Genomic DNA, 26,490 nt, shown 5'->3' on the forward strand with positions numbered 1-26,490 from the left:
GTTTCGTGGAGAGGCACCGGGAAAGTGTGCCACACCTGGAGTAGAAACATTGGCAGGATGTGAAATCTTGGTAAACAAGGTCACTCCAAAAGGTCAACATGAGATGTCTCGCCGTCATTGAGCATTCACAGCTTCATGTGCAGCTTCGGTGAAGACAAGAATATGTGCTGAATTTCCCCCAGAGATCAATAAAGTACCTCTATTCTAATCCATCTATTATGGCTGAATTATCTTTGTTTGAATAAGGAGTATGGCCGCTTTTGTCTGGCTAAACTTAAGGAAGCGCTAAAGTCATATCCTTACCCCAGAAAGATAATCCAACTTACAATTGTGAACTGAATTATATCATCGACATTGACCAAGTCACGGAATCCATAACAAACAGATAGTGGAGTGGAAAAAAATTAAGACACACCCATGGTTCAAACAGGAGGGTAAAAACTTGTCAAACATGCACCCTACTGTGTATTATTCCTTTTGTATTGTTCTGACAAATGACTGGCATGGTGACGCTGTTGTTAAACAATTGGCTGGATTTTCAAGAATCACTGCATAATTTGGTACACACCTTTAAGGGACTGGCAAAAACATTGGAAAGATTTGAAAAAACGTTGGTTGAAAACACAGCTGGCATCAAACAAGATATGCAAGGGCTAATAATAGCCTATGAAAACAACAGCATGCAAAAACGTCATGAAAAGCTGTAATGTTTTTTTCAAAGTCCACGTCAGATACAGATTTTAATTAATTTATATGGCCCCTCTAATGCTGACAACAATTATGTTTATAGGTAACATTCCCCCCGAAAAAAGACACAGTAGAGATTTTAGGCTTGTTTTCTAATAATTTTTGCAACACCCACTTTTCACTTCAAAATGTGGGCGGGCCATTATCAACCTGCGAACATCACCTAGAGGCAATTTCATTCTGCATTGTGTGTGTTTTGGTAGCATCTTCATTCTGAAGCACAATATTTTCTAGTCGAATTTAAGGAATGATCAAATATGTCTGCCAGATTCATTGTTGCAGGTTGCACCAATACAACTAGAGAAGAAGTACCGGTAAGCCTGAATATGTTTCGGACTATGAGGAAAGTAAGGACCCCTATAGTTTTGATTGATTGATTGATTGAAACTTTTGTTAGTAGATTGCACAGTTCAGTACATATTCCGTACAATTGACCACTAAATGGTAACAGCCCAATAGGTTACATTTGAGGTCCTCTCCAAGGTTTCTCATAGTCATCATTGTCACTGGCGTCCCACTGGGTGTGGATTCTCCCTGCCCTCTGGGTGTGAGTTTTTCTTGCCCTTATGTGGGTTCTTTCGAGGATGTCATAGTCGTAATGGTTTGTACAGTCCTTTGAGACATTTGTGATTTAGGGCTATATAAATAAACATTGATTGAAGATAGGCAAGTCCCGAGTCAAATCCAAAGTCAAGACTGGAAAGTCTCAAGTCAAGTCCCAAGTCCTGCATTTTGAGTTTCGAGTCCTTTCAAGTCCTTTTAACCACAGACTAATATACCCAGACTTTTAAAACACTGTATTTATTTATTAAAACAAGTGCATTAGAAATTGCAGGAAAAAAATAGTGCTGACATTGCAATTCATCATAGCACTATTAACCAGTCATTTAAAAAGTTTAAGTCATTCCTCAACAGAATAAACACATTTGAAAAAACAAGTGCAACTGTACTTATTTGTACAAAAGTGTCAACATTGTATTTACATGGCATATTGCATTAGAACTAGTTCCACATCAGTTTCAATCCTGTTCTTACCTCATCACATTGATCTCATCTCATACTGTATGTGTGTTGATGTGTGCGTATGAACTGAAGTGGACGCAACAGATTGCTGTGTTTGGAATATTGTTATAACGTTAGGAGTGGGTTTACAGCATCACTGATTTAACTACTGAGCAAATAAAAGTTATGTTACTTAGCCAATAAACCTTAGCTTACATTAAAAACCTAATATTTGTGCAACTTCAAATGTCGAGCGAAGTTCGAAGTTGTTACGTCTCCGTCTGTAATCTACGAACCGCATGTTTTGCATACTGCAATCCCTTTTTTATTGACCAACTCGTAGTTTTTATACCCGAACTAAACCATCTTTGGTATAATATTTTCCTCACTGGCGTGTTGTTTGACAACTTTATCTTTGTTGGTTGTCCTGCAATTTGATTGGATGAACGCTGTCGGACGAAAACAAGGTGGATCTAATTTTATTGGATGTTGTGCTGACAGGCATACAGAGCGCTTCTGAATAACTTTTTAATCTTTGGGTTTTGGGGAAAGTATCCAGTCTTTTCAATTGAAAAGGCTCAAGTCCAAATGAAGTCACAAGTCATTGATGTTGAAGTCTTAAGTCGAGTTGCAAGTCTCTTTACATTTTGTCAAGTCGAGTGAAAGTCAACAAATTCATGACTCGAGTCTGACTCGAGTCCAAGTCATGTGACTCGAGTCTACACCTTTGCTAAACACCCATTGATTGTTTTTTGCAAGAAAAAATAGGATATTTTACAAGTGTGTGGCACATTGAGTGTAAAGGTCAGTTATGGTGAGACATGGCACATTGGGACACATTCCTCCAGTCTCATACATAAAATGGAGCACAAGGAAATCACTTAATAAAAATTGAAACGTCCAATTGTGTAAAATAAAATGTGTACTTTATATTATCAAACTAATTTCAAATCTAAATCATCCATCCATCCATCCATCCATCTTCTTCCGCTTATCCGAGGTCGGGTCGCGGGGGCAGTAGCCTAAGCAGGGAAGCCCAGACTTCCCTCTCCCCAGCCACTTCGTCTAGCTCTTCCCGGGGGATCCCGAGGCGTTCCCAGGCCAGCCGGGAGACATAGTCTTCCCAACGTGTCCTGGGTCTTCCCCGTGGCCTCCTACCGGTTGGACATGCCCTAAACACCTCCCTCGGGAGGCGTTCGGGTGGCATCCTGACCAGATGCCCGAACCACCTCATCTGGCTCCTCTCGATGTGGAGGAGCAGCGGCTTTACTTTGAGTTCCTCCCGGATGGCAGAGCTTCTCACCCTATCTCTAAGGGAGAGCCCCGCCACACGGCGGAGGAAACTCATTTCGGCCGCTTGTACCCGTGATCTTATCCTTTCGGTCATGACCCAAAGCTCATGACCATAGGTGAGGATGGGAACGTAGATCGACCGGTAAATTGAGAGCTTTGCCTTCCGGCTCAGCTCCTTCTTCACCACAACGGATCGGTAAAACGTCCGCATTACTGAAGACGCCGCAAAATTTAAATTTAAATCAACTATACAAATATGTGATCATCTGTCCTTTACAAAAAAAACGGTATGAATTCAGTGGAAAATGTACTATATCACATTGTCATGTTTTACACATGTGAAGCAGAACATTTCAGGTCCAATTTAAACTGATTAATGTCCATTAGTTTCCATTGGGACTGTCATTGATAACTGAAAATTATGATTGCACATTCAGCAACCCGTGGCTCTAGAGCCACATGTGGCTCACGTGTGGCTCTAGAGTGGCGCCCTGATGGTTCCAAGGAACTTTTTCAAAAATGTATGGAAATGAAAAAAAAAAAAAGAACTCGGGTTTATTAGTGATTCCCATGGCCCAGAAAAAGTATGCGGGCTATAGAGCGTTTTCTGTTCGGGCTCCAGTACCCTCCCGGTAACAGTTAGAGATGCTACCTCAGTAGAAGCCTTTAAGTCCCATCTTAAAACTCATTTGTATACTCTAGCCTTTAAATACACCCCCTTTTTAGACCAGCTAATCTGCCGTTTCTTTTCTTTTCCCCTCTGCCCCCCTCACCCTTGTGGAGGGGGAGCCACAGGTCCGGTGGCCATGGATGAAGTGCTGGCTGTCTAGACTCGAGACCCCGGGGTGGACCGCTCGCATGTGCATCGGTTGGGGGACATCTCTGCGCTGCTGACCCGTATCTGCTTGGGATGGTCTTCTGCTGGCTAAACCATGGACTGGACTCTCACTATAATGTCACATCCACTATGGACTGGACTTTCACAATATTATGTTAGACCCACTTGACATCCATTGCATCAGGTCTCCCCTGCAGTCCTCTCCAAAGTTTCTCATAGACATTCTCATTGAGCCGAGGATGTCGTTGTGGGTTGTGCAGCCCTTTGAGACAGTTGTGATTTAGGGCTATATAAATAATAATGGGTTGTACTTGTATAGCGCTTTTCTACCTTCAAGGTACTCAAGGTACTTTGACACTACTTCCACATTTACCCATTCACACACACATTCACACACTGATGGAGGGAGCTGCCATGCAAGGCGCTAAACAGCACCCATCAGGAGCAAGGGTGAAGTGTCTTGCTCAGGACACGACGGACGTGACGAGGTTGGTACTAGGTGGGGATTGAACCAGGGACCCTCGGGTTGCGCACGGCCACTCTCCCACTGCGCCACGCCGTCCAAATAAACATTGATTGAATGATTGATTGATTTATTGATTGAGTCACTCCATGGTGACAGCTGGTATAGAACACACACAAAATTCCTTTGAATAATACAGTCTGCACCACTTTTGCACTTGTTATCAATTGTACACAGTCTTAGTAGATCACTCATAAAACACACATTAAAGGCCTACTGAAACCCACTACTACCGACCACGCAGTCTGATAGTTTATATATCAATGATGAAATCTTAAAGGCCTACTGAAATGAGATTTTCTTATTCAAACGGGGATAGCAGGTCCATTCTATGTGCCGTACTTGATCATTTCGCGATATTGCCATATTTTTGCTGAAAGGTACGACCATATAATCTCACTAAAACACTAGTAACACAATAAGCAGATACGGGATTTTCCAGAATTATCCTAGTAAATGTGTCTAATAACATCTGAATCGCTCTGCCGTCTAGTTTTTTTTTTTTTTTAGTCCTTCACTCCCACTTTCCTCATCCCCAAATCTTTCATCCTCACTCAAATTAATGGGGAAATTGTCGCTTTCTCGGTCCGAATCGCTCTCGCTGCTGGTGGCCATGATTGTAAACAATGTGCGGATGTGAGGAGCTCCACAACCCGTGACGTCACGCGCACATCGTCTGCTACTTCCGGTACAGGCAAGGCTTTTTTATTAGCGAGCAAAAGTTGCAAACTTTACCGTCAATGTTCTCTACTAAATCCTTTCAGCAAAAATATGGCAATATCGCGAAATGATCAAGTATGACACATAGAATGGACCTGCTATCCCCGTTTAAAAAGGGAAATTTCATTTCAGTAGCCCTTTAATTGCAATCGTTTACTTTGTGCAAGAAGTTTAGAAACTGTTATTTGGATTTTAGTAGGCCAGACCTAAATTAACCTTCTCTAAACTTTTAAATACGCATGTCCAACTATCAACACTTTTCCACAACTTGGTTGTCAAGGAGCTGAAAAGCAAAGTTGTGTGATTCATGTTTCGATCAATAACTTCTCAAATGAGCTGACAGATCATTGCTGAGTTCTGCTCCACCTAATGTTCATTTGCTGGGAGTTTGGGGTCTCTGGTTTGAGCTGAGGATAGCCACAGTTACACATGTCCTCTCTTACTCCCAATCCGTATTCAAACACTGCTTCCTCATTTTGTTTTGCACATCGTGCACATTTTGACATCAAGAGACCGAGACAACAGCCATCTTTCCATCCTTTTTTTTTCAACTACCAAATTATTATTGATCTAAAGTACTCCTGCAAATGGAATGTCACATAGTGTCATCAGGAGGTGGCAACAAAGAATCCAGAGAGACTAAAATACTTAAAATGATCCATGGGTGTGAACGTGAGTATAAATGGTTGCTTGTCTATATGTGCCGAGCAAACAGTCCAGGGTGTACCCTTCCTCGGCGTCAGCTGGGGTAGACTCCAGCTTATCTATGACTAGCAGTATAGAAAACGGATAGACGGAGAAATAAACCATGAATAAGGACTTACCACAGTAATGCCAATTGAAAACTACACAAGCCTATTTTAAATTCCATCCATGGCCAAGCATGTTTGTGAGTTGGATAATGATTGTGCTGGTCTTTGTTATACTTCATGCGATTAACAGTCATTCACCAAAACAATGTATGTATTAGAGCAGCTTGAGGATTTTGACTCATAAATATCAAAACAACTAAATGGCGCTCCCTGCTGGTAATAATGGGAAAAAGTTGCAAACTAAAACCCATGCATCCATCGATTTTCTACTGTTTGTCCCCTTTTGAGGGGGTGCTGGAGCCTATCTCAGCTGCATTCGGACGGTAGGCGGGGTAAACCCTGGACAAATCACCACCTCATCACAGGGCCAATTAATAGACAGACAACATTCACATTCACGCACTCTGGCCAATTTAGTGTTGTCAATCCACTTATCTCCAGGTGCATGACTTTGGAAGTGGGAGGAAGCTGGAGTACCTGGAGGGAACCCACGTGGTCACGGGGAGAACATGCAAACTCCACACAGAAAGATCCCGAGTCCAGGATCGAACCCAGGACCTTCATATTAATTTTTCTGATTTTTAGTCACCTCATATTATAACATTTAGTTTATCCTAAAGGCCTTTTTGCATCCACAACGCTTTGAAATGAATACAAAGCTGGACCTAATTATGTCGGTCTATCTTTAAAACTATAATGTTAAAAACGTTAAAATGTAAACACACTTTGCATACTGTCAGTAAAGTAATGCGGGTGTATTATATCCATCCATCCATTTTCTACCGCGTATTCCCTTTTGGGGTCGCGGGGGGCGCTGGCGCCTATCTCAGCTACAATCGGGCGGAAGGCGGGGTACACCCTGGACAAGTCGCCACCTCATCGCAGGGCCAACACAGATAGACAGACAACATTCACACTCACATTCACAGGGGCTAAATACACCACTGGTGCTGGGCATTTATAAAAGAGGCACTACATTCTTATGTTTAAAGCAGGGGTGTCAGACTGGTTTTCATTGAGGGCCACATCGCAGTTATGGCTGTCCTCAGAAGGGTGCTTGTGACAGCGAATGTATTTGAATATGAATTTATAAGGACTCACCTAATGATGTTAAAACACAATTGCTTATGCATTTCATTATTTATTTTTTTAACAAACACTGTACCACAATTTTACTGTAAAGAAACTCATTGGTACTTTAACTTGTGAAGGTATGTAATTCCATTCAGTGCATGTAGTTTTACTGTCAAAACCAGGCAAGTTATACCAAAGACTATAACAAATGGGACTCATTGCCTACCTGCTTGACACTCAGCATCAAGGGTTGGAATTGGGGGTTAAATCACCAAATGATTCCCGAGCGCGGCCACCGCTGCTGCTCACTGCTCCCCTCACCTACCAGGGGACGAACATGGGGATAGGTCAAATGCAGAGGATAATTTCACCGCACCCAGTGTGTGTGACAATTATTGGTACTTTAACTTTTTTTTTTTTTTTTAAACTACTGTACTTTATTGAGGGCTTCACGGTGGAAGAGGGGTTAGTGTGTCTGCCTCACAATACGAAGGTCCTGCAGTCCTGGGTTCAAATCCAGGCTCGGGATCTTTCTGTGTGGAGTTTGCATGTTCTCCCCGTGAATGCGTGGGTTCCCTCCGGGTACTCCGGCTTCCTCCCACTTCCAAAGACATGCACCTGGGGATAGGTTGATTGGCAACACTAAATTGATTGTCAACACTAAATTAGCCCTAGTGTGTGAATGTGAGTATGAATGTTGTCTGTCTATCTGTGTTGGCCCTGCGATGAGGTGGCGACTTGTCCAGGGTGTACCCCGCCTTCCGCCCGATTGTAGCTGAGATAGGCGCCAGCGCCCCCCGCGACCCCTAAAAGGGAATAAGCGGTAGAAAATGGATGTACTTTATTGAAGCAAATTATTTTCAGGCTTTTGAGGGCCATGGTCAAGATCTGGCTCCTCAGTGTTAACGTTATTTTGTTAAATTCACTTTTGATGTCATTTTTTTCCCTGTACACACACAGGGTGAACGTACTACAAAAAAATATATTATAACTTATCTAAACCTTTCAAAAACTGTAGGCATGTATGTAACTAAAACGAAAAAAGTATCATCTGACCCTGACATACATATTAATGGAGAAAGAATACAAATTGTCAGCCAATATAAATATCTTAGGTTAATAATGGAATCAGAGCATTCCTTTAAAGCCCATATTGGCAAATTGTGTAAAATAATTAAGTTTAATCTCACACATTTTGTGCAATTTGAAATGAAATGTCAACTGAAGCTGCAAAATTGTATTTGCATTTGATGATTTTCAGTCACTTCATCTATTACGTCACCAGTTGGTATCAGGCTCGTCAGAGTTAAAAAAAAACAAAAACATTGGAAATCTTTTACAAACGAGCAATTAAGGTTATGGATTAAAAAAAAAAATCAAGCACTATCTTCACTATGCCATTCTAAAAAGAAATACAGTTTTTAAACTGGGACAGTCTTCGCAGAAGTTGCAGACTTAAAACTGACCTATAAAGTACTGCATGAATCGGCTCCAGATCCTCTGGCAGAGTTCACTAGCCAAAGAAATGGGGCGGTATAGCTCGGTTGGTAAAGTGGCTGTGCCAGCAACTTGAGGGTTCCAGGTTTGATCCCCGCTTCCCCCATCCTAGTCACTGCCGTTGTGTCCTTGGGCAAGACACTTTACCCACCTGCTCCCAGTGCCAGCCACACTGATTTAAATGTACGGTAACTTAGATATTGGGTTTCACTATGTAAAAGTGCTTTGAGTCACTAGAGAACAGCGCTATATAAATATAATTCACTTCACCACTTCAGAAACCGCTCTGTCATAGTTGAGTGTTATATTCCTCTGTGCAGGAGCACTTTCAAGAAGTTGGCCTGGTCAGTAAGGATAAATATGTGTGCAACTCAGTACCATCCATAAATCTATCCATTTTCTACTGCTTGTCCTTTTTGGGGTCGCTGGAGCCTATCTCAGCTTCATTCGGGCGGAAGGCGGTGTACACCCTGGACAAGTTGCCATCTCATCACAGGGCTGACACAGATAGACAGACAACATTCACACTCACATCCACACACTCAGGCCAATTTAGTGTTGCCAAGAATGACAATGTATAGTCGAGAGAGTTTCCATCCATCCATCATCTTCCGCTTATCCGAGGTCGGGTCGCGGGGGCAGCAGCCTAAGCAGGGAAGCCCAGACTTCCCTCTCTCCAGCCACTTCGTCTAGCTCTTCCCGGTGGATCCCGAGGCGTTCCCAGGCCAGCCGGGAGACATAGTCTTCCCAACGTGTCCTGGGTCTTCCCCGTGGCCCGAGAGAGTTTGATTTGAGAAAATGGTTCTACCTGGCCGAGGGTTTCTCTGTGTAAAAAACATATAAAGTTAAAGTATGAATGAATGAACGAATGAATGAATGAATGAATGAATGAATGAATGAATGAATGAATGAATGAATGAATGGGTTTATTTTGAGCCATGCAAACAAAACGAGAGAATGACATAAAATACAAAAGAAATATATAGATACATTATTTTTACACCTACATTGAAAACATTACATATGCCTAATCTTTTGTAGAAGTCAAGATTGGCTCAAAAGGGAGTGGGAAGAAGTAAACTTATTAGGTCCCACCCCTAAAGTACCAATGATTGTGGCGAAATTATTCTCTGCATTTGACCCATCACCCTTGATCACACCCTGGGAGGTGAGGGGAGCAGTGGGCAGCAGCGGTGCCGCGCCCCGGAATCATTTTTGGTGAATTAACACGCAATTCCAACCCTTGATGCTGAGTGCCAAGCAGGGAGGTAACAGGTCCCATTTTTATAGTCTTTGGTATGACTCGGTTTGAACTCACAACCTACCGATCTCAGGGCAGACATTCTAACCACTAGGCCACTGCTCAGGACCTTGAATTGTGAGGCAGATGAACTAACCCCTCTTCCACCGTGCTGCCCTGGAAGTCAGTACCTGAGGAGGTAAAACTGGTTACAACTTACAAGACCTTCAAAAAAAAAATGTTTTAAATGTGGCTTATCAGCTGCCTGCACTAAAAGATGAGCCTGTTTTATGTTTCATGTTGTATTTTTTATTTTTTTTGCTATCATTTAGTATATGTGTTGTGTCTTTCTCTCTCTCTCTTTATTTTCTTTTTATCTTAAATTGTAATTTTACTGCCTTTTTTACATAATGGCCAGGGTACTACAGATGGGAACTTGCCTTATGGCTAATTCTGGCTTTTTTTAACCATGTGTTTTATAAAATTGCATCGTCATCTTTGAAAAACACTAATATAATCAAATCTACTCTAATCTACACCTCCTGGTACCCCGGCACCTCCAAAACCCTCAAATCTCGACTCCAAACATCCCAGAACAAGCTAGTCCGGTTACTTTTAGACCTCCACCCCAGATCACACCTCACTCCAACCCACTTCTCCGAAGTGGGCTGGCTCAGGGTGAAGGACAAAGTAAAACAACTTGCACTGAGCCTAGTCTATAAAATCCGCTACACCTCCTTGATACCGAAGTGCATGTCAAACTACTTCCTTGACGTAAATGACCGCCATAACCACAACACCAGGGGGAGCTCCACAAACCACATTAAACCCAGATTCCATCTAACAAAGGTCTTAACTCATTCTCTTTCTATGCCACATCAATTCAATGTGGAATGCACTCCCAACAGGTATAAAAGTAAGTTCCTTTCTATATTCCTTTAAAACTGCTCTAAAACAACACCTCCAGGCACCTTCATCCCTTTACTAATAACCTCCTCCATTCACATCCCATCTCCCCGGATTGTAAATAACCTAATGTAAATAATCAAATATACTTCTAATTTACTTGTTCTTATGCTCTGAACTCACTATGTTCTCTGCTCGCTGTACATATCCTACCAAGTAAGACCTACACTGTTTCAAAGTCCATTTCTCTGTTGATGCAATTGTAGAACCTACTCAGTGGCCTTGTGGTTAGAGTGTCCGCTCTGAGCTCGGTAGGTTGGGATTTCAAATCCCGGCCCAGTCATACCAAAGACTATAAAAATGGGATCCATTACCTCCCTGCTTGGCACTCAGCATCAAGGGTTGGAATTGGGGGTTAAATCACCAAAAATCAAAAATGATTCCCGCTGCTGCCCACTGCTCCCCTCACCACCCAGGGGGTGATCAAGGGTGATGGGTCAAATGCAAAGACTAATTTCGCCACACCAGGAGTGTGTGTGACAATCATTAGTACTTCAACTTTAACTTTGATGACTGAAGTACTGTTATCAACCAAAACTCCTCATTCCCCCCCCGCGATTGTAAATAATTCAATGTATATACTACGATGATTAACCTGTGTGATGACTATACTATGCTGATAGTATATATTTGTACCATGAATTGAACGTGGACCCCAACTTAAACAAGTTGAAAAACTTATTCGGGTGTTACCATTTAGTGGTCAATTGTACGGAATATGTACTGAACTGTGCAATCTACTAATAAAAGTATCAATCAATCAATCAATCAAATCAATTTAAATGCTGCGAATTGTGCCGTTTGTGGTAAAACATGGGTGTCAAACTCTGGCCCGCGGGCCAAATTTAGCCCAGCGTGTAATTTAATTTGACCCTTGAGGCAATATCAAATCAACATTAGAGCTGGCCCGCCGGTATTATACAGCGGCGGTGCCGCTAATACTCATACTTGCCAACCCTCACGATTTTCCCCGGGAGACTACCGAATTTCAGTGCCCCTCCCGAAAATCTCCCGGGGCAATCATTCTCCTGAATTTCTCCCGATATGTACCAGGACAACAATATTGGAAACGTGCCTTAAAGGTACTGCTTTTAACATCCTCTACAACCTGTCATAACATCTGCTTTTCCTCTTTACAAACAGGGTGCCTGCCCAGTCACGTAATATATGCGGCTACTACACTCACATAAGTGAATGCGAGGCATACTTGGTCAACAGCCATACAGGTCACACTGAGGGTGGCCCTATAAACAACTTTTACACTGTTACAAATATGCGCCACACTGTGAATCCGCACCAAACAAGAATGACAAACACATTTCAGGAGAACATCCGCACCGTAACACAACATAAACACAACAGAACAAATACCCAGACCCCCTTGCAGCACTAACTCTTCCGGGATACTACAATACACCCCCCCTCCCCATGTTGATATTTACCCCAGAAGGCTGCAAATAGAAGAGAGGCATTACATTTTTTATTTACATTTGATTTAACATACCATTGATGTTTTTTTAATTTATTTGAAAGTTGATTTTGTACTATTAAGTTATATAAGCGTTGCTTGTTCAGTGTTAAAGCAAATCAGTGTAGCAAACTGAGCAATAATTAACATTTTATTCATGCACTTTATCTTGCTACTTCAAGGCTTGACTGTTTGATTCATTCATTATTGTTATTTTATTTTCACATTTATTGTTAGCCTTTACGTTGAGCTCAACGTAAAGCCGCTGCTCCTCCACATCGAGAGGAGCCAGATGAGGTGGTTCGGGCATCTGGTCAGGATGCCACCCGAATGCCTCCCTAGGGATGTGTTTAGGGCACGTCCAGCTGGTAGGAGGCCACGGGGAAGACCCAGGACACGTTGGAAAGACTATGTCTCCCGGCTGGCCTGGGAACGCCTCGGGATCCCCCGGGAAGAGCTAGACGAAGTGGCTGGAGATAGGGAAGTCTGGGCTTCCCTGCTTAGGCTGCTGCCCCCGCGACCCGACCTCGGATAAGCGGAAGATGATGGATGGATGGATGGATGGATTTATTGTTAGCCTGTGGAAAAAGTTTATTTCGATATTTACCTTAGAGGGCTGCAAATAGAAAAGAGGCATTCAATTTAATTAAAATTGTATTTGGTATGCCATCGATATTTTTTTATTATTAATATTATTATTTGAAACTCGATTTTGCATGTCCCTATAAATATATATAAGTCTTGCTTGTTCAATATTCAATGCAACACTTGTTTGGGTCCCTATTAAAAGGTTAATTTGTTCAACCTTGGCCCGCGACTTTGTTCAGTTTTAAATTTTGGCCCACTCTGTATTTGAGTTTGACACCCCTGTGTTAAAAGGAGGGACACGCCTGTCGGAGCAATACACAAAGTCAAACAGTAGATGTCGCCCTTGTCACGTTACAGTGTGTGTGTGTGTGTGTCTTCGTTGCCGCTTTACAGATGACAGAGACGCCATTTTGAAAAGCAAATTGTTCATAGCACACCCGCACTGAGAACTGGAACTATGCCGCGGGGCCGGCCTCGCAAACTGAGAGTTATAAGCAACGACGAGACAGGTAATAAGTGCCAAAATGAAGCGAATAAAACATATAGATTTCGGTCTGTCCAAAGAAGCCGGTGTTTTTGGAAGAAACAGTCCTGGGTCGTATTTATTAACACTTTAATGTTGTGTATATAGTCCCCGGATATAGTATTGCGGGTGGGCTTTGCTTTGTGCCGCGAAGGAGTGATCGAGGCGGAATGATATTAATAGTATTTCCGTGGCTCTTCTTGCTTCGCCTCCAGTGGAAATTGGTGTCCGCTGGTGGTGGAAGAGTGTCCGCGCTTGTTGTTTTGCCCAACGTGCGCACCTTGACTCTGGCAATCTTTGTCGTTAGCACGCCGTTGCTAACTGGCTCGTTTTGCTACGAGTAGCATGCACGCTATCGGTTAAATGTCGCGAATTGTTGTTTTTAAATATCATTCCGTCATGGCGACGCAGTGTGTTCGCCTTTTTATGTTCGTGTTGTGCTGTTGAAATGCACAGCTATGGCATCAAAACAAGGTTGCTGTAATAATTCAGCATCGGCGAACAAATAATAAAATCAAATCAAGTGGGAATTGATAAGAGTATATGAAAATAAATTCTTGGGAATAATACTTGATCATGAATGACGTTGGAAACCGCATATTGAATATTTTAAGGGTAACATATCCAAATCCATTGCTATTCTTTATAAAGTAACACATGCTGAATAAGAAATGTCTCCATATGTCATATTTTTATTTTTCCATATTTAACATTGTGTTGAAGTTTGGGGAAATGTTTATGAAACAAACACACCCAATAATTAAACTTAAAAACGGTAATTAAATAAAATACACCAAACGTGCTATAACACAAATGCTGAATAAGAAATGTCTGCATATGTTATATTTTTCTTTAATTTTTCCATATCAAACATTGTGTTGAAGTTTGGGGAAATGTTTATGAATCAAACAGACCCAATAATTAATCTTAAAAAAAGGGTAATTAAAATAATACACAAAGCGTGCTATAACACAAATGCCATCCATCCATCCATTTTCTACCGCTTATTCCCTTTTGGGGTTGCGGGGGGCGCTGGCGCCTATCTCAGCTACAATGGCGACTTGTCCAGGGTGTACCCCGCCTTCCGCCCGATTGTAGCTGAGATAACACAAATGCTGAATAAGAAATGTCTGCATATGTTATATTGTACTTTTATTTTTCCATATCTAACATTGTGTTGAAGTTTGGGGAAATGTTTATGAAACAAACAGACCCAATAATTAAACCTAAAAAATGGTAATTAAAATAATACACAAAGCATGCTATGACACGAATGCTGAATAAGAAATATCTGCATATGTTATATTGTTCTTTTATTTTTCCATATCTAACATTGTGTTGAAGTTTGGGGAAATGTTTATGAATCAAACAGACCCAATAATTAATCTTAAAAAAAGGGTAATTAAAATAATACACAAAGCCTGCTATAACACAAATGCTGAATAATAAATGTCTGCGTATGTTATATTGTACTTTTATTTTTCCATATCTAACATTGTGTTGAAGTTTGGGGAAATGTTTATGAAACAAACATACCCAGTAATTAAACTTAAAAAAAGGGTTATTAAAATAATTCACAAATCGTGCTATAACACAAATGCTGAATAAGAAATGTTTGCGTATGTTATATTGTTTAGACTTTCCATATCTAACATTGTGTTGAAGTTTGGGGAAATGTTTATAAAACAAACACACCCAATAATTACACTTAAAAATGGTAATTAAATAAAATACACCAAGCGTGCTATAACACAAATGCTGAATAAGAAATGTCTGCATATGTTATATTGTTTAGATTTTCCATATCTAACATTGTGTTGAAGTTTGGGGAAATGTTTACGAAACAAACAGACCCAATAATTAAACTTAAAAAAGGTTAATTAAAATAATACACAAAGCGTGCTATAACACTAATGCTGAATAAGAAATGTTTGCGTATGTTATATTGTTCTTATATTTTTCCATATCTAACATTGTGTTGAAGTTTGGGGAAATGTTTATGAAACAAACACACCCAATAATTAAACTTAAAAATGGTAATTAAATAAAATACACCAAGCGGGCTATAGCACAAATGCTGAATAAGAAATGTCTGCATATGTTATATTGTTTTTATTTTTCCATATCTAACATTGTGTTGAAGTTTGGGGAAATGTTTATAAAACAAACAGACCCAGTAATTAAACTTAAAAAAAGGGTTATTAAAATAATACACAAATCGTGCTATAACACAAATGCTGAATAAGAAATGTTTGCGTATGTTATATTGTTCTTATATTTTTCCATATCTAACATTGTGTTGAAGTTTGGGGGAATGTTTATGAAACAAACAGACCCAATAATTAAACTTAAAAAAAGGGTTATTAAAATATTACACAAATCGTGCTATAACACAAATGCTGAATAAGAAATGTTTGCGTATGTTATATTGTTCTTATATTTTTCCATATCTAACATTGTGTTGAAGTTTGGGGGAATGTTTATGAAACAAACAGACCCAATAATTAAACTTTAAAAAAGGGTTATTAAAATAATACACACATCGTGCTATAACACAAATGCTGAATAAGAAATGTCTGCATATGTTATATTGTTCCTTTATTTTTCCATATCTATGGAAATGTTTATGAAACAAACAGACCCAATAATTAAACTTAAAAAAGGGTAATTAAAATAATACACAAAGCCTGCTATAACACAAATGCTGTATAAGAAATGTCTGCATATGTTATATTGTTTAGACTTTCCATATCTAACATTGTGTTGAAGTTTGGGGAAATGTTTATGAAACAAACAGACCCGATAATTAAACTTAAAAAAGGGTAATTAAAATAATACACAAAGCGTGCTATAACACAAATGCTGAATAAGGAATGTCTGCGTATGTTATATTGTTCTTATATTTTTCCATATCTAACATTGTGTTGAAGTTTGGGGAAATGTTTATAAAACAAACAGACCCAATAATTAAACTTTAAAAAGGGTAATTAAAATAATACACAAAGTGTGCTACTATGGTTAAGTTAAAGTCCCAACTGTTGTCACACTAGGTGTGGTGAAATTTGTCCTCTGAATTTGACCCTTTCCCCATGTTCACTGAGGGGAGCAGTGAGCAGCAGCGGTGGTCGCGCTCGAGAATCATTTGGTGATTTAAACCCCCAATTCCAATCCTTGATGCTGAGTGTCAAGCAGGGAGGCAATGGGTCCTTTTTTGTGTAGTCTTTGGTATGACTCCGCCAGGGTTTGAACTCACAACCTCCCAGTCTCAAGACGGACACTAACCTCAAGGCCACTGACTTACTATGAACTTACCAATCAATCCATTTTCTACCACTTATTCCCTTTGAGGTCGCGGGGGGCGCTTTTGCCTATCTCAGCTACAATCGGGCGGAAGGCGGGGTACACCCTGGACAAGTCGCTACCTCATCGCAGGGCCATCACAGATAGACAAACATTCACATTCACAAACTAGGGCCAATTTAGTGTTGCCAATCAACCTGTCCCCAGGTGCATGTCTTTGGATGTGGGAGGAAGCCGGAGTAACCGGAGGGAAACCAGGCAGTCACGAGGAGAACATGCAAACTCCACACAGAAAGTTCCTGAGCCCGGGATTGAACCCTGACTACTCAGGACCTTCGTCCTACCGATCCATTATTTACAAAATCTAAAGTGTTAAAATTTTCAGATAGTGTTTTTAAAAACAGTGGAAATTGTGTTTCGAGTAGAGAACAACACAGCCTTGTATCCATCCATTTTCTACCGCTTATTCCCTTTCGGGGTGGCAGGGGGCGCTGGCGCCTATCTCAGCTACAATCGGGCGGAAGGCGGGGTACACCCTGGACAAGTCGCCACCTCATCGCAGGGCCAACACAGATAGACAGACAACATTCACACTCACATTCACACACCTTGTATTCTTAGGTTATTTAAATTAAGAAGAGAAAACTATAATTTACAGGGGATATTGATTTTTGAAATATGTAATGTCAGTGGTTCTCAAATGGGGGTAAGCGAAGGTATGCCAAGGGGTACGTGAGATTTTAAAAAACTATATTAAAAATAGCAACAATTCAAAAATCCTTTATAAATATATTTATTAAATAATGTGAAAAATGCAACAATGCAATATTCAGTGTTGACAACTAGATTTTTTTGGGGACATGTTCCATAGATATGATGTTAAAGATTTCTTTTTTTGTGAAGAAATGTTTAGAATTAAGTTCATGAATCCAGATGGATCTCTATTACAATCCCCAAAGAGGGCACTTTAAGTTGATGATTACTTCTATGTGTAGAAATATTTATTTATAATTGAATCACTTCTTTATTTTTCAACAAATTTTTAGCTATTTTTACATCTTTTTTTCCAAATAGTTCAAGAAAGACCACTACAAATGAGCAATATTTTGCACTGTTATACAATTTTATAAATCAGAAACTGACATAGTGCTGTATTTTACTTCTTTATCTCTTTTTTTCAACCAAAAATGCTTTGCTCTGATTAGGGGGTACTTGAATTAAAAAAATGTGCACAGGGGGTACATCACTGAAAAAAGGTTGAGAACCACTGTTTTAGGAGTTAAATTGTGGAACAAGCAAAGTGATGAGTTGAAGACATGTTGGTCTTTGTTAAGGTTTAAGAAAGCCTTGAAAGGTCAAATAATGGAAAATTATAAAATATAGCAACAATTACTTTCATCCCATTAATTTTTTTGAATGTTAATGTTCCAGGCAATTTAATTTTCAGTGAATGTATAGGATAGACAAATATAAGCCTTAGCTTCAGCCTATTGCTTTTTTGGTCATTCTTTTTCTTTTTGTATGATTGTCAAATATGTATAATCTGTACTGTTTAACTGATCACACAAAATGGTTGATTATATGACTGAAACAAACTCACTTTAATCATTTAACTAACTGAAGCTTCAAAAGTGTGCACTTTATATTTTATTATTAGGCTTTTCGGGACGCGTACCTAATGAAATTCCGGAATGATGTCAAAAAGGCATGCAAATCACACACATAGTGTACGATCCCCCTTTAAAATGATTACATCATAGAACATTGTTTTGATGCTTTTAGAAATGCTGTGATCTCCTGGCTCTTTGTTGTTTGTCTTTAATATTCTTAGGAAACTGCCAAATAATGTTACCATGTTTCTCCATGTACTGGGTTAACCCAGTATCCCGCCCATAAACATTGCCCATACGTTAACCCAGTATATGGAGACACAAGTTAACAATATCTCCCCCTCTTCACAGTTTCTGTCTGATAACTTTGTAAACATGTGCCCATGAAAAATGAGCACAATGATAATACAAACCTACAATTTATTGATGTATAACATTCTTTCAGCAGTCTCACTAACATAAACATGCACAGTTATTAGGGCTGCAAATCTTCGGGTGTGCCACAATTCGATTCAATATCGATTCTTGGGGTCACGATTCGATTCAAAATCTTTTTTTTTTTTTCAATGCAACACGATTCTCGATTCAAAAACGATTTTTTTCCCGATTAAAAAGGATTCTCTATTCATTCAATACATAGGATTTCAGCAGGATCTACCCCAGTGTGCTGACATTTAAGCAGAGTAGTAGATTTTTGTATAAAACCTTTAATAATTGTAAAGGAAAATGTTTTATCAACTGATTGCAATAATGTAAATTAGTTTTAACTATTAAACAAACCAAAAATATGACTTAACGTATTTCCTTGAATTGCCGCTGGGGCGTTAATTGATTTAAAACCTCTTCTCACTCCGGCACTTAACAAAGGTATGCAGTAAAAATTTCAGTGTGATGTAAGCTTGGACCTTAAATCCTACTGAATAGCTCTTAATCTTCTTCACTTTATGCGATTTCAAATTACCGGTATTGAAATCAGGCTCCTCTATTTTAAAAATGATGACAGGGGAAGTGTCACTCGTGACGTCACGAGTTTGACCAGGCCGTAATACTAAGCATTCGCTAATTAATTTGGGAAGCGAGTTTGACCCGGCAGTAATTCAAGGCAGGCGCATACTATATGCCCTGCGGCAATTCAAGGAAATACGGTATTTTATCTTTATGAAAATATGGGACACAGTGTGTTGTCAAGCTTATAAGATGCGATGCAAGTGTAAGCCACTGTGACACTATTGTTCTTTTTGTTTTGTTTTTTATAAATGTCTAATGATAATGTCAATGAGGGATTTTAATCATTGCTATGCTGAAATTATAACTAATATTGATACTGTTGTTGATAATATTTATTTGTGTTTCACTACTTTTGGTTTGTTCTGTGTCGTGTTTGTGTCTTCTCTTAATTGCTCTGTTTATTGCAGTTCTGAGTGTTGCCGGGTCAGGTTTGGTTTTGGAATTGGATTGCATTGTTATGGTATTGCTGTGTATGGTTTTGTTGAATTGCTAAAAAAAATTAAAAAAAATCGATTTAAAAAAAAATGAGAATCGCGATTCAAATTTTAATCGATTTTTTCCCGCGCCCCTAACAGTTACTGACTTATTTTAATGTGTTGTAGTGCTCTTACATATTTTTGATGCTCACAAGTATCAAGATACTATTAGAAGTACATTGTGCCTAGTGGTTAAGAGTGTCCGCCTGAAATCAGTAGGTCGTGAGTTCAAACCCCGGCCGAGTCATACCAAAGACTATAAAAATGGGACCCATTACCTCCATGCCTGACACTCAGCATCAAGGGTTGAAATTGGGGGTTTAATTTACCAAATGATTCCCGAGCGTGGCCACTGCTGCGGCTCACTGCTCCCTTTACCTCCCTGGAGGTGAACATAGGAATGGGTCAGATGCAGAGGACAGATTTCACCTATAACTATAGTAGCACGCTCTGTGTATTATTTTAATTATGCTTTTTTGATGTTTAATTATTGGGTCTATGTTTGTTTTATAAACATTTCCCCAAACTTTAACACAATGTTAGATTTTACACTTACACACACACTTTTGTGTGTGTATGTGTATGATTGTTGATATGTATAACCTGTACTGTTAAACTGATCACACAAAATGGTTGATTAATTATTTGACCGAAATAAACGTATTTATTTAATTCATTCATTCATTCATAGAGAAAAATAAAAGAACAATATAACATATGCAGACATTTGTTATTCAGCATGTCTTACTTTATAAAGAATATCAATGGATTGGGACATGTTACCCTTTATATATTCAATATGCGGTTTCCAACATAATTTATGATCAAGTAGTATTCCCAAGAATGTAGTTTCATATACTCTATCAATTTCCACTTGATTTAATTTTAATTTTAGTTCGCCGCTGCAGAATTATTGCAGCAACCTTGTTTTGATGCGGGGATGGGTCAAATGCAGGGGACAATTTCAATTTCACCACACCTAGTGTGTGTGTGACAATCATTGGTACTTCAACTTTAACTTTAATTGTTTCACTAGTACCTCACCACACAAGCCTAATTGGTTCTGTAATGGAGCTCTTAACTCAAAACACTTGCATCTCAAATCAATGTCCCCCCAAGCTGTGCAATATGGGAAGAAAATTAGGTCACAATGTTTATTTTTTCACATCAGTCAATATTGTGTATCACCATCTAAATAAAATTAGTATTTTCGTCATGTTTAAATATTTAATTTCAGACAAAGTGAGATGTGAAGACATCAGAAGGTTATTTTTTTGATTGAACAGGCTCCATGTACAGTAGCTTATTATTTACAGACACTGCCAATATTAATTTACAGATTGTATTTAGCTCACAGCTCTTTTTCTGACGATCTGTCACATCAGTTCTCACACGTTGTCATGTTTTCTTTATTTACGGCATTTATTTCCTATTTGGCGCTCTTAGTTTTGTTCTTGTCCCTGTCTGTCACCCTGAGTGCCAAGTGCATCCAGCTGCATCTGCAGACTCTCTAAGTTACTTTAAGCCGCGCCCCCTTAAAGACGCCAACGGAAGTGAGGCCGGAGAAGTAGTACATAATACGGGAATCAGAAAACAAAAAAAATATATACTGCTGAAAATAAGTGAGGATCGCATATAATTAGCCGTAAAAGCAATAGAATCAACAGCCGAAATAATACAACCATGTTGCATCAGCCATCTTGGATCATGTTACAAATGCCGTGTCCACTATTGCATTGTCAGCACCACTGTGGGCCTGTCTTTAAGACCCCGTTTACACTAAGCCGGATAAGGCTATCCAGGGTAAATCACACCTAACCTTATCCACATCCACACACAGCAATGCCACAGTTTAAGACCCCCGCCCTCCTCTGTCCGCCAGCGCATCATGACTTAGTACACGTGTGGAAAATGCGCACGTCATAGTCATCTCCAGTGTTGCTTTGTGTGCAAGTTCTTAAATGTAACTTATCTGAACAATATCCAGTGTTGTGGTATTTCAATTAAATGGAATCCAGTGTGCTGTAGAGCCAGATTGTAGTGAATCACACCTGAGACATCACAAATTAATCAAATCTTTATTAGACACGTAAACAATGTGATAAAAGACATTTTTCATCAATCAAACGAGGGATCTAGATATCTGGTCAGAACACTACTCACCCTTTTCTTTCACCTTCATTGTCCATTCGTGTTTGGTGACTTTATGTTCTCTGGACCTAGACGTCGAGTCGGACAATAACTGATACAGTCTGCTTCGCCAGTCCAAAGGCATTCGCCATTTTACTCGACAACCAGGTAATACAAAACACACGTTATCTTTTTTATCACATCCACGGGAGCTCACATTCTCGTTGTCTCTCCTTCGACAAATGGACAAAGTTTTTCACTTAAGTAGAATCACAGTTGACCCGGCCGGACATTGGAACGTTCTCTGGCCGTCTGAGAAGTGTTGTATCCCAAATAGCTGCAATCGTTTTCTCTTAAGGTATTTATGTGTGATTTCCACAAGCGTCTGTACAAGAATGAGAAACACGGGCATGTCTGGATGACTCGCCTTCATATTCCCAGTGGTTACCTCTAAGTTACGAAACCGCTTTATTTTGAAGCTGGTGGTAGCTCGTTCTTTCTGACGTCACTTCCTGTGTGGGCGAGGTATTTCTGGCGTCACTTCCTCTCCGAATTTACTTTGTAAACGATCAATGAGTCCATAAAAAGCTAAGTGCCACAGATTCAAGGAATACACGGCGCACTTAGCCGTGTAAAAATTATTTGTCCGAGGAAGTTGACCTTAAACGCTGGTTTAGTGTGGTTAGGCTAAATAATTATTCGTTTAAGGGGTTAAACGACTAAGTGTAGACATGGCCTAAGACACGTTTCACTTCCGTTGTCGTCACCGCTGTGGGTGCAACTTAGAAACGTAGAGTGTGCGAGACTTTGAGTGTCCGTGCGACTTTCAGTGTCTGCAGCTAGACCCTTGTCAATTTTTCATCCTCATCTGTCACTAATGAGCAACCTGGACACACCTGGTTGTCGTTCCCAATCAGGCTGCTATATAAATGCCTGCCTCGCCCTCTAGTCAGGGTTCGAGGATTCATCTGTGTTACAGGCTGTGTTCGCTGCATCCTGTTTGCTTTACTTCACATCCTGTATGATGGATAATATACTTGTTTTAAATAAGTTGATAGATACTTATTGATCCCAAGGGAAATTCAAGAAAGGTAAATGCATGTATATCGCCTGTCTCCTGCATCTTGGGGTCACAACTACTGCAGCCTTGCGAGTTCGTGACAGTTTTTGTCTATATCAGTGATTCTCAAACTTTTATTTACCAAGTACCACCTCAGAAACACTTGGGTTTCCAATTGCCACCATAATGACCAAGTTTAAAATACAGTAGCATGGTAGGCCTAAGTGTTCATTAAAATCAAAGCAGCGGTATTATTTAACATGTATATTTACTATTTTTGGCCACTGTAACGTTACACACAGTTTAAACAGTAACACCATGTTTGAATATAAGGCACCTCATGTAAAAATGTAACCAGAAATGGTATTGCAATCACGGTTAGAAATCTGTAGTCCACTCCCACACTTTATGACTAAGGTTGCCAGATACGCAGCCCAATCCGAAGTCTACTCCAAGGAACTTCAAATGGCAATCGACGAGTCCTACGCTGTAGGTTTCTCTTGTTTATGCTTCTTGCAAGATGGTTTACTAAGTAATTATGCCACATTTTACTTATGTCGATTAGTCAATTGTATTTGTAAAGTTACGCAGCAATATTTTCGTCGGGAGCCGGGACGGATTGTTGGACATTACTTTGCTAAAATGTCTAGTTTGACCGCACAGACCACCATAAAAATGATTGTATATAATAATATATTATATATCGCATATGCCTGCTTTGATGGCAAGCCAAGGTCAACAGTAACGCCACATTTTGTTCAGCATAACTCCATGTTGCATCCAACCTGACGCACTGCATTCTTTTCCATGTACGCACATCACCATCTTTCAGCGCAGAGTGCGATTCTGTGAGCCAAACAACGTTACGCATAAACCATTTTAGGCATGTATTATTTAGCCTACTACCATGTCAATACACAAAGTAGAAACTCATTACATGTAATCTAATGCATTGTATTGTGCCAAGCAAATATGTGTTTGATGCACATACAATACCAGAAACCGCAATTAGCCGTGCTAATGTTGGAACGCATTTCCTCAGTATATCAGCATATTGAGAACAAAAGAGGCACTGACACTACCCATATCCACATAGGGCAAAATATCTAAAAAAAAACATATTTCGCCCTGTCAGTTGGAATACACATTGACATACAGACTAACCGGCAAATATTTACCTCGCTAGCTTATATGTCGATGTGTCATTGACCGGGCTAGCATGCTAAGCTACACTAGTGTGATGGTGCTTCGCTCCTAAGCATTCGTTGCACGAACATACTAGCTTTGTTAGACAAGATCATAGACTGTATAGGACAATCTAGTTAACATACGAAATGTCATTTTCTATATATTACAAGTAATAAGAATACGTAAATGCTTGACTTACCTATCAAGGAGGAAATTAGCAAGTTTGGCATCATATGAAAAAATCTTCTCTGCCTTCAATCGTCTCCATCTTTCAAAGCCATCCCCGATTCAAATCCTCGCTTTGTTCCTGGCTTTGTCATGAATAAGTTCAGAATTGTAACGACGCCTTTTAGATTTATCAGGGTCTGACATGTTTAGCAACTTTACCAGTGGCAGTAACTCGACGAAAAGGGCAGTGCATAACTGGCAACATGGATGTAACACGCTCACAGACTTTCTAATTAGTCAAACAGTGGATGGCGGGGCATCGAAATGAGAACAATAACAATATTTCGGGGTTGTAAATCTAATTTTAAAATGAACATATCCCGGCTAAACTACCGTTATCAGTTATAAAGGTATTTGAAAAGAAGATGATTTATTAATGCCTTTAGACATATCAGGGCCATTTAACAATGACTTGACATTAAATTATTGCATATGGCACTATTAAGTGATTCTTTGGTGTACCACTAGATAAATCCCGCCTACTACGAATGGTATTCATACCACAGCAGTTTGAGAACCACTGGTCTATATTATGTTTGTAAGCTATTATTATCATCGTGTAAGACCAGAGTGTCAATCATAGCTGCCTGGTACATGTACATACACATAACATTGTACATGTAATATATCACAATATCAATGCACAGATATATATGTTGGGAAAAACACATTTGAAAGTGATGCTATTTCTCCATAGATCATGCAATATGAGGATGCACGTGCCCCTAAAAAAGAAGCAGTTTTTATTCTAAGCTAAAAAAAAAGTTGTACAAATCATCAACTAACTTCTGATAATGCACAGCATTTACCTTGGAGAGTGGACTTCTACAATATCATCCTTCCAGTTGCTTCTCCACCACACCATCAGCAGCTTTTCTATATATTTTTTTTATCAGAATAACAAATGCTTTATTGATTCCAAGGGGAACTTAAGTTTTTTTCTGCACAATCCAATTCAAGAGCAGACAAACATTAAAGGAATTATAGATTATAGGTTAATGGCCGCTGGCTGGTGTTATTCACTCATTCTGCTTCATGGTGCAGACTAGCAGTGATTCCCTCAGATTGCTTTGCCAAGGTGATGATAAGGTTGGTCATATTCTAGAATATTTATTTATTAAAATGCAAATAACCCATTTTTTTTCTCAACACTTTCCTTTACAGTCACTTTCTTCTTTCCTATGTTTGGAAAACAAAGTGCTGTGTCGATCTCTAGCGAGAAGATAATGCTAGCAAGGAAGACCAAATGTTTTGGGCGGATCTTACCGAGTTCACTATGACATTTGTTATGCCAACAATTAGTGGGGATTGTTATTAAAAGTGTTGCTTGCATCTTAAGCATAACAATTAACCGAGAGACAGCTCTTATCTCAAAACACTCTTAAGTTGAGATACTACTGTATATAGAAAATCACAAACCTCTACCCGCTGTAGCAATGTCAGTGATGGAGGAGTTTTATCACTGACATCCCTGATCATTTTAAAAGTTTGCTGCCTTGCTTGAGGGATTTAAACAGTTTACCAAATGGCATGCCCCTGAATGTAACTGTGTACTATGTAATAGGGAGATGTACAAAACAGATGATTGATTTCACCTCGGCCATATGCTCAAAATAAAATGCATTGTTTAACTTGTCCTATTTAAATTTTCAGATCCTAATGATAACAAAGTGGTCGGTTTCAGTGATGGCGAAGTCAAGGACAAGAAGTGTGCGATGTGTTCGCATATATTTACCACGGAGAGCCAGCTGCAGAAGCATCTCCGTGAGCATGAGATCAATGACAAGGTAAAAAGTGCTACATGATTGAAGATAACAGACACTTTCTTTAAGTTTGTGCTGCAAAAATGTTTGTTTGTGCCGTAACGGTTTTTAAATTATTAATATATTATGTTTTTTATGTTATTGACGCGCTACTGTTCATAACCAGCACTCCAACCATGTCCAAATCTTCCCAAACTTCTCCCAAATAATTTGTGCTGCAAAAAATGTGGTGTAATTATTATAGTTTTAAGTTATTAGCGTTCGTAATTTCATAACCAGCGCCCCGACCTTGTCCAAATTTCTCCAAACAAGTCCCGATCGATTTTGCTGGTTTGTGCTGAAAAAGTTTTTGTTTGTGCCTTCTAATTCCTATAATGGTTTTTACGTTAACATTTTATGGTTTGAATTGTATCAACTTATAATTAACATTTTATGT

General features: G+C 39.5%; 1 protein-coding gene across 2 annotated transcripts in view; it reads left to right on the forward strand.

Moving 5' to 3' along the window:
• Positions 1 to 13,152: 13,152 nt before the first annotated feature.
• Positions 13,153 to 26,490, forward strand: part of LOC133562303 (zinc finger protein 236-like) — a 91,790-nt gene continuing 78,452 nt past the window's right edge. For both annotated transcript variants that reach the window (XM_061916345.1, XM_061916346.1), the window contains exons 1-2: positions 13,153 to 13,277; positions 25,945 to 26,078. In XM_061916345.1, coding sequence (XP_061772329.1) covers positions 13,226 to 13,277; positions 25,945 to 26,078 — 186 coding nt within the window. In that variant the 5' untranslated portion in view covers positions 13,153 to 13,225. The remainder of the gene's footprint in view (positions 13,278 to 25,944; positions 26,079 to 26,490) is intronic.

This window comes from Nerophis ophidion, linkage group LG11, assembly GCF_033978795.1.
Source record: "Nerophis ophidion isolate RoL-2023_Sa linkage group LG11, RoL_Noph_v1.0, whole genome shotgun sequence".
NCBI lineage: Eukaryota > Metazoa > Chordata > Actinopteri > Syngnathiformes > Syngnathidae > Nerophis > Nerophis ophidion.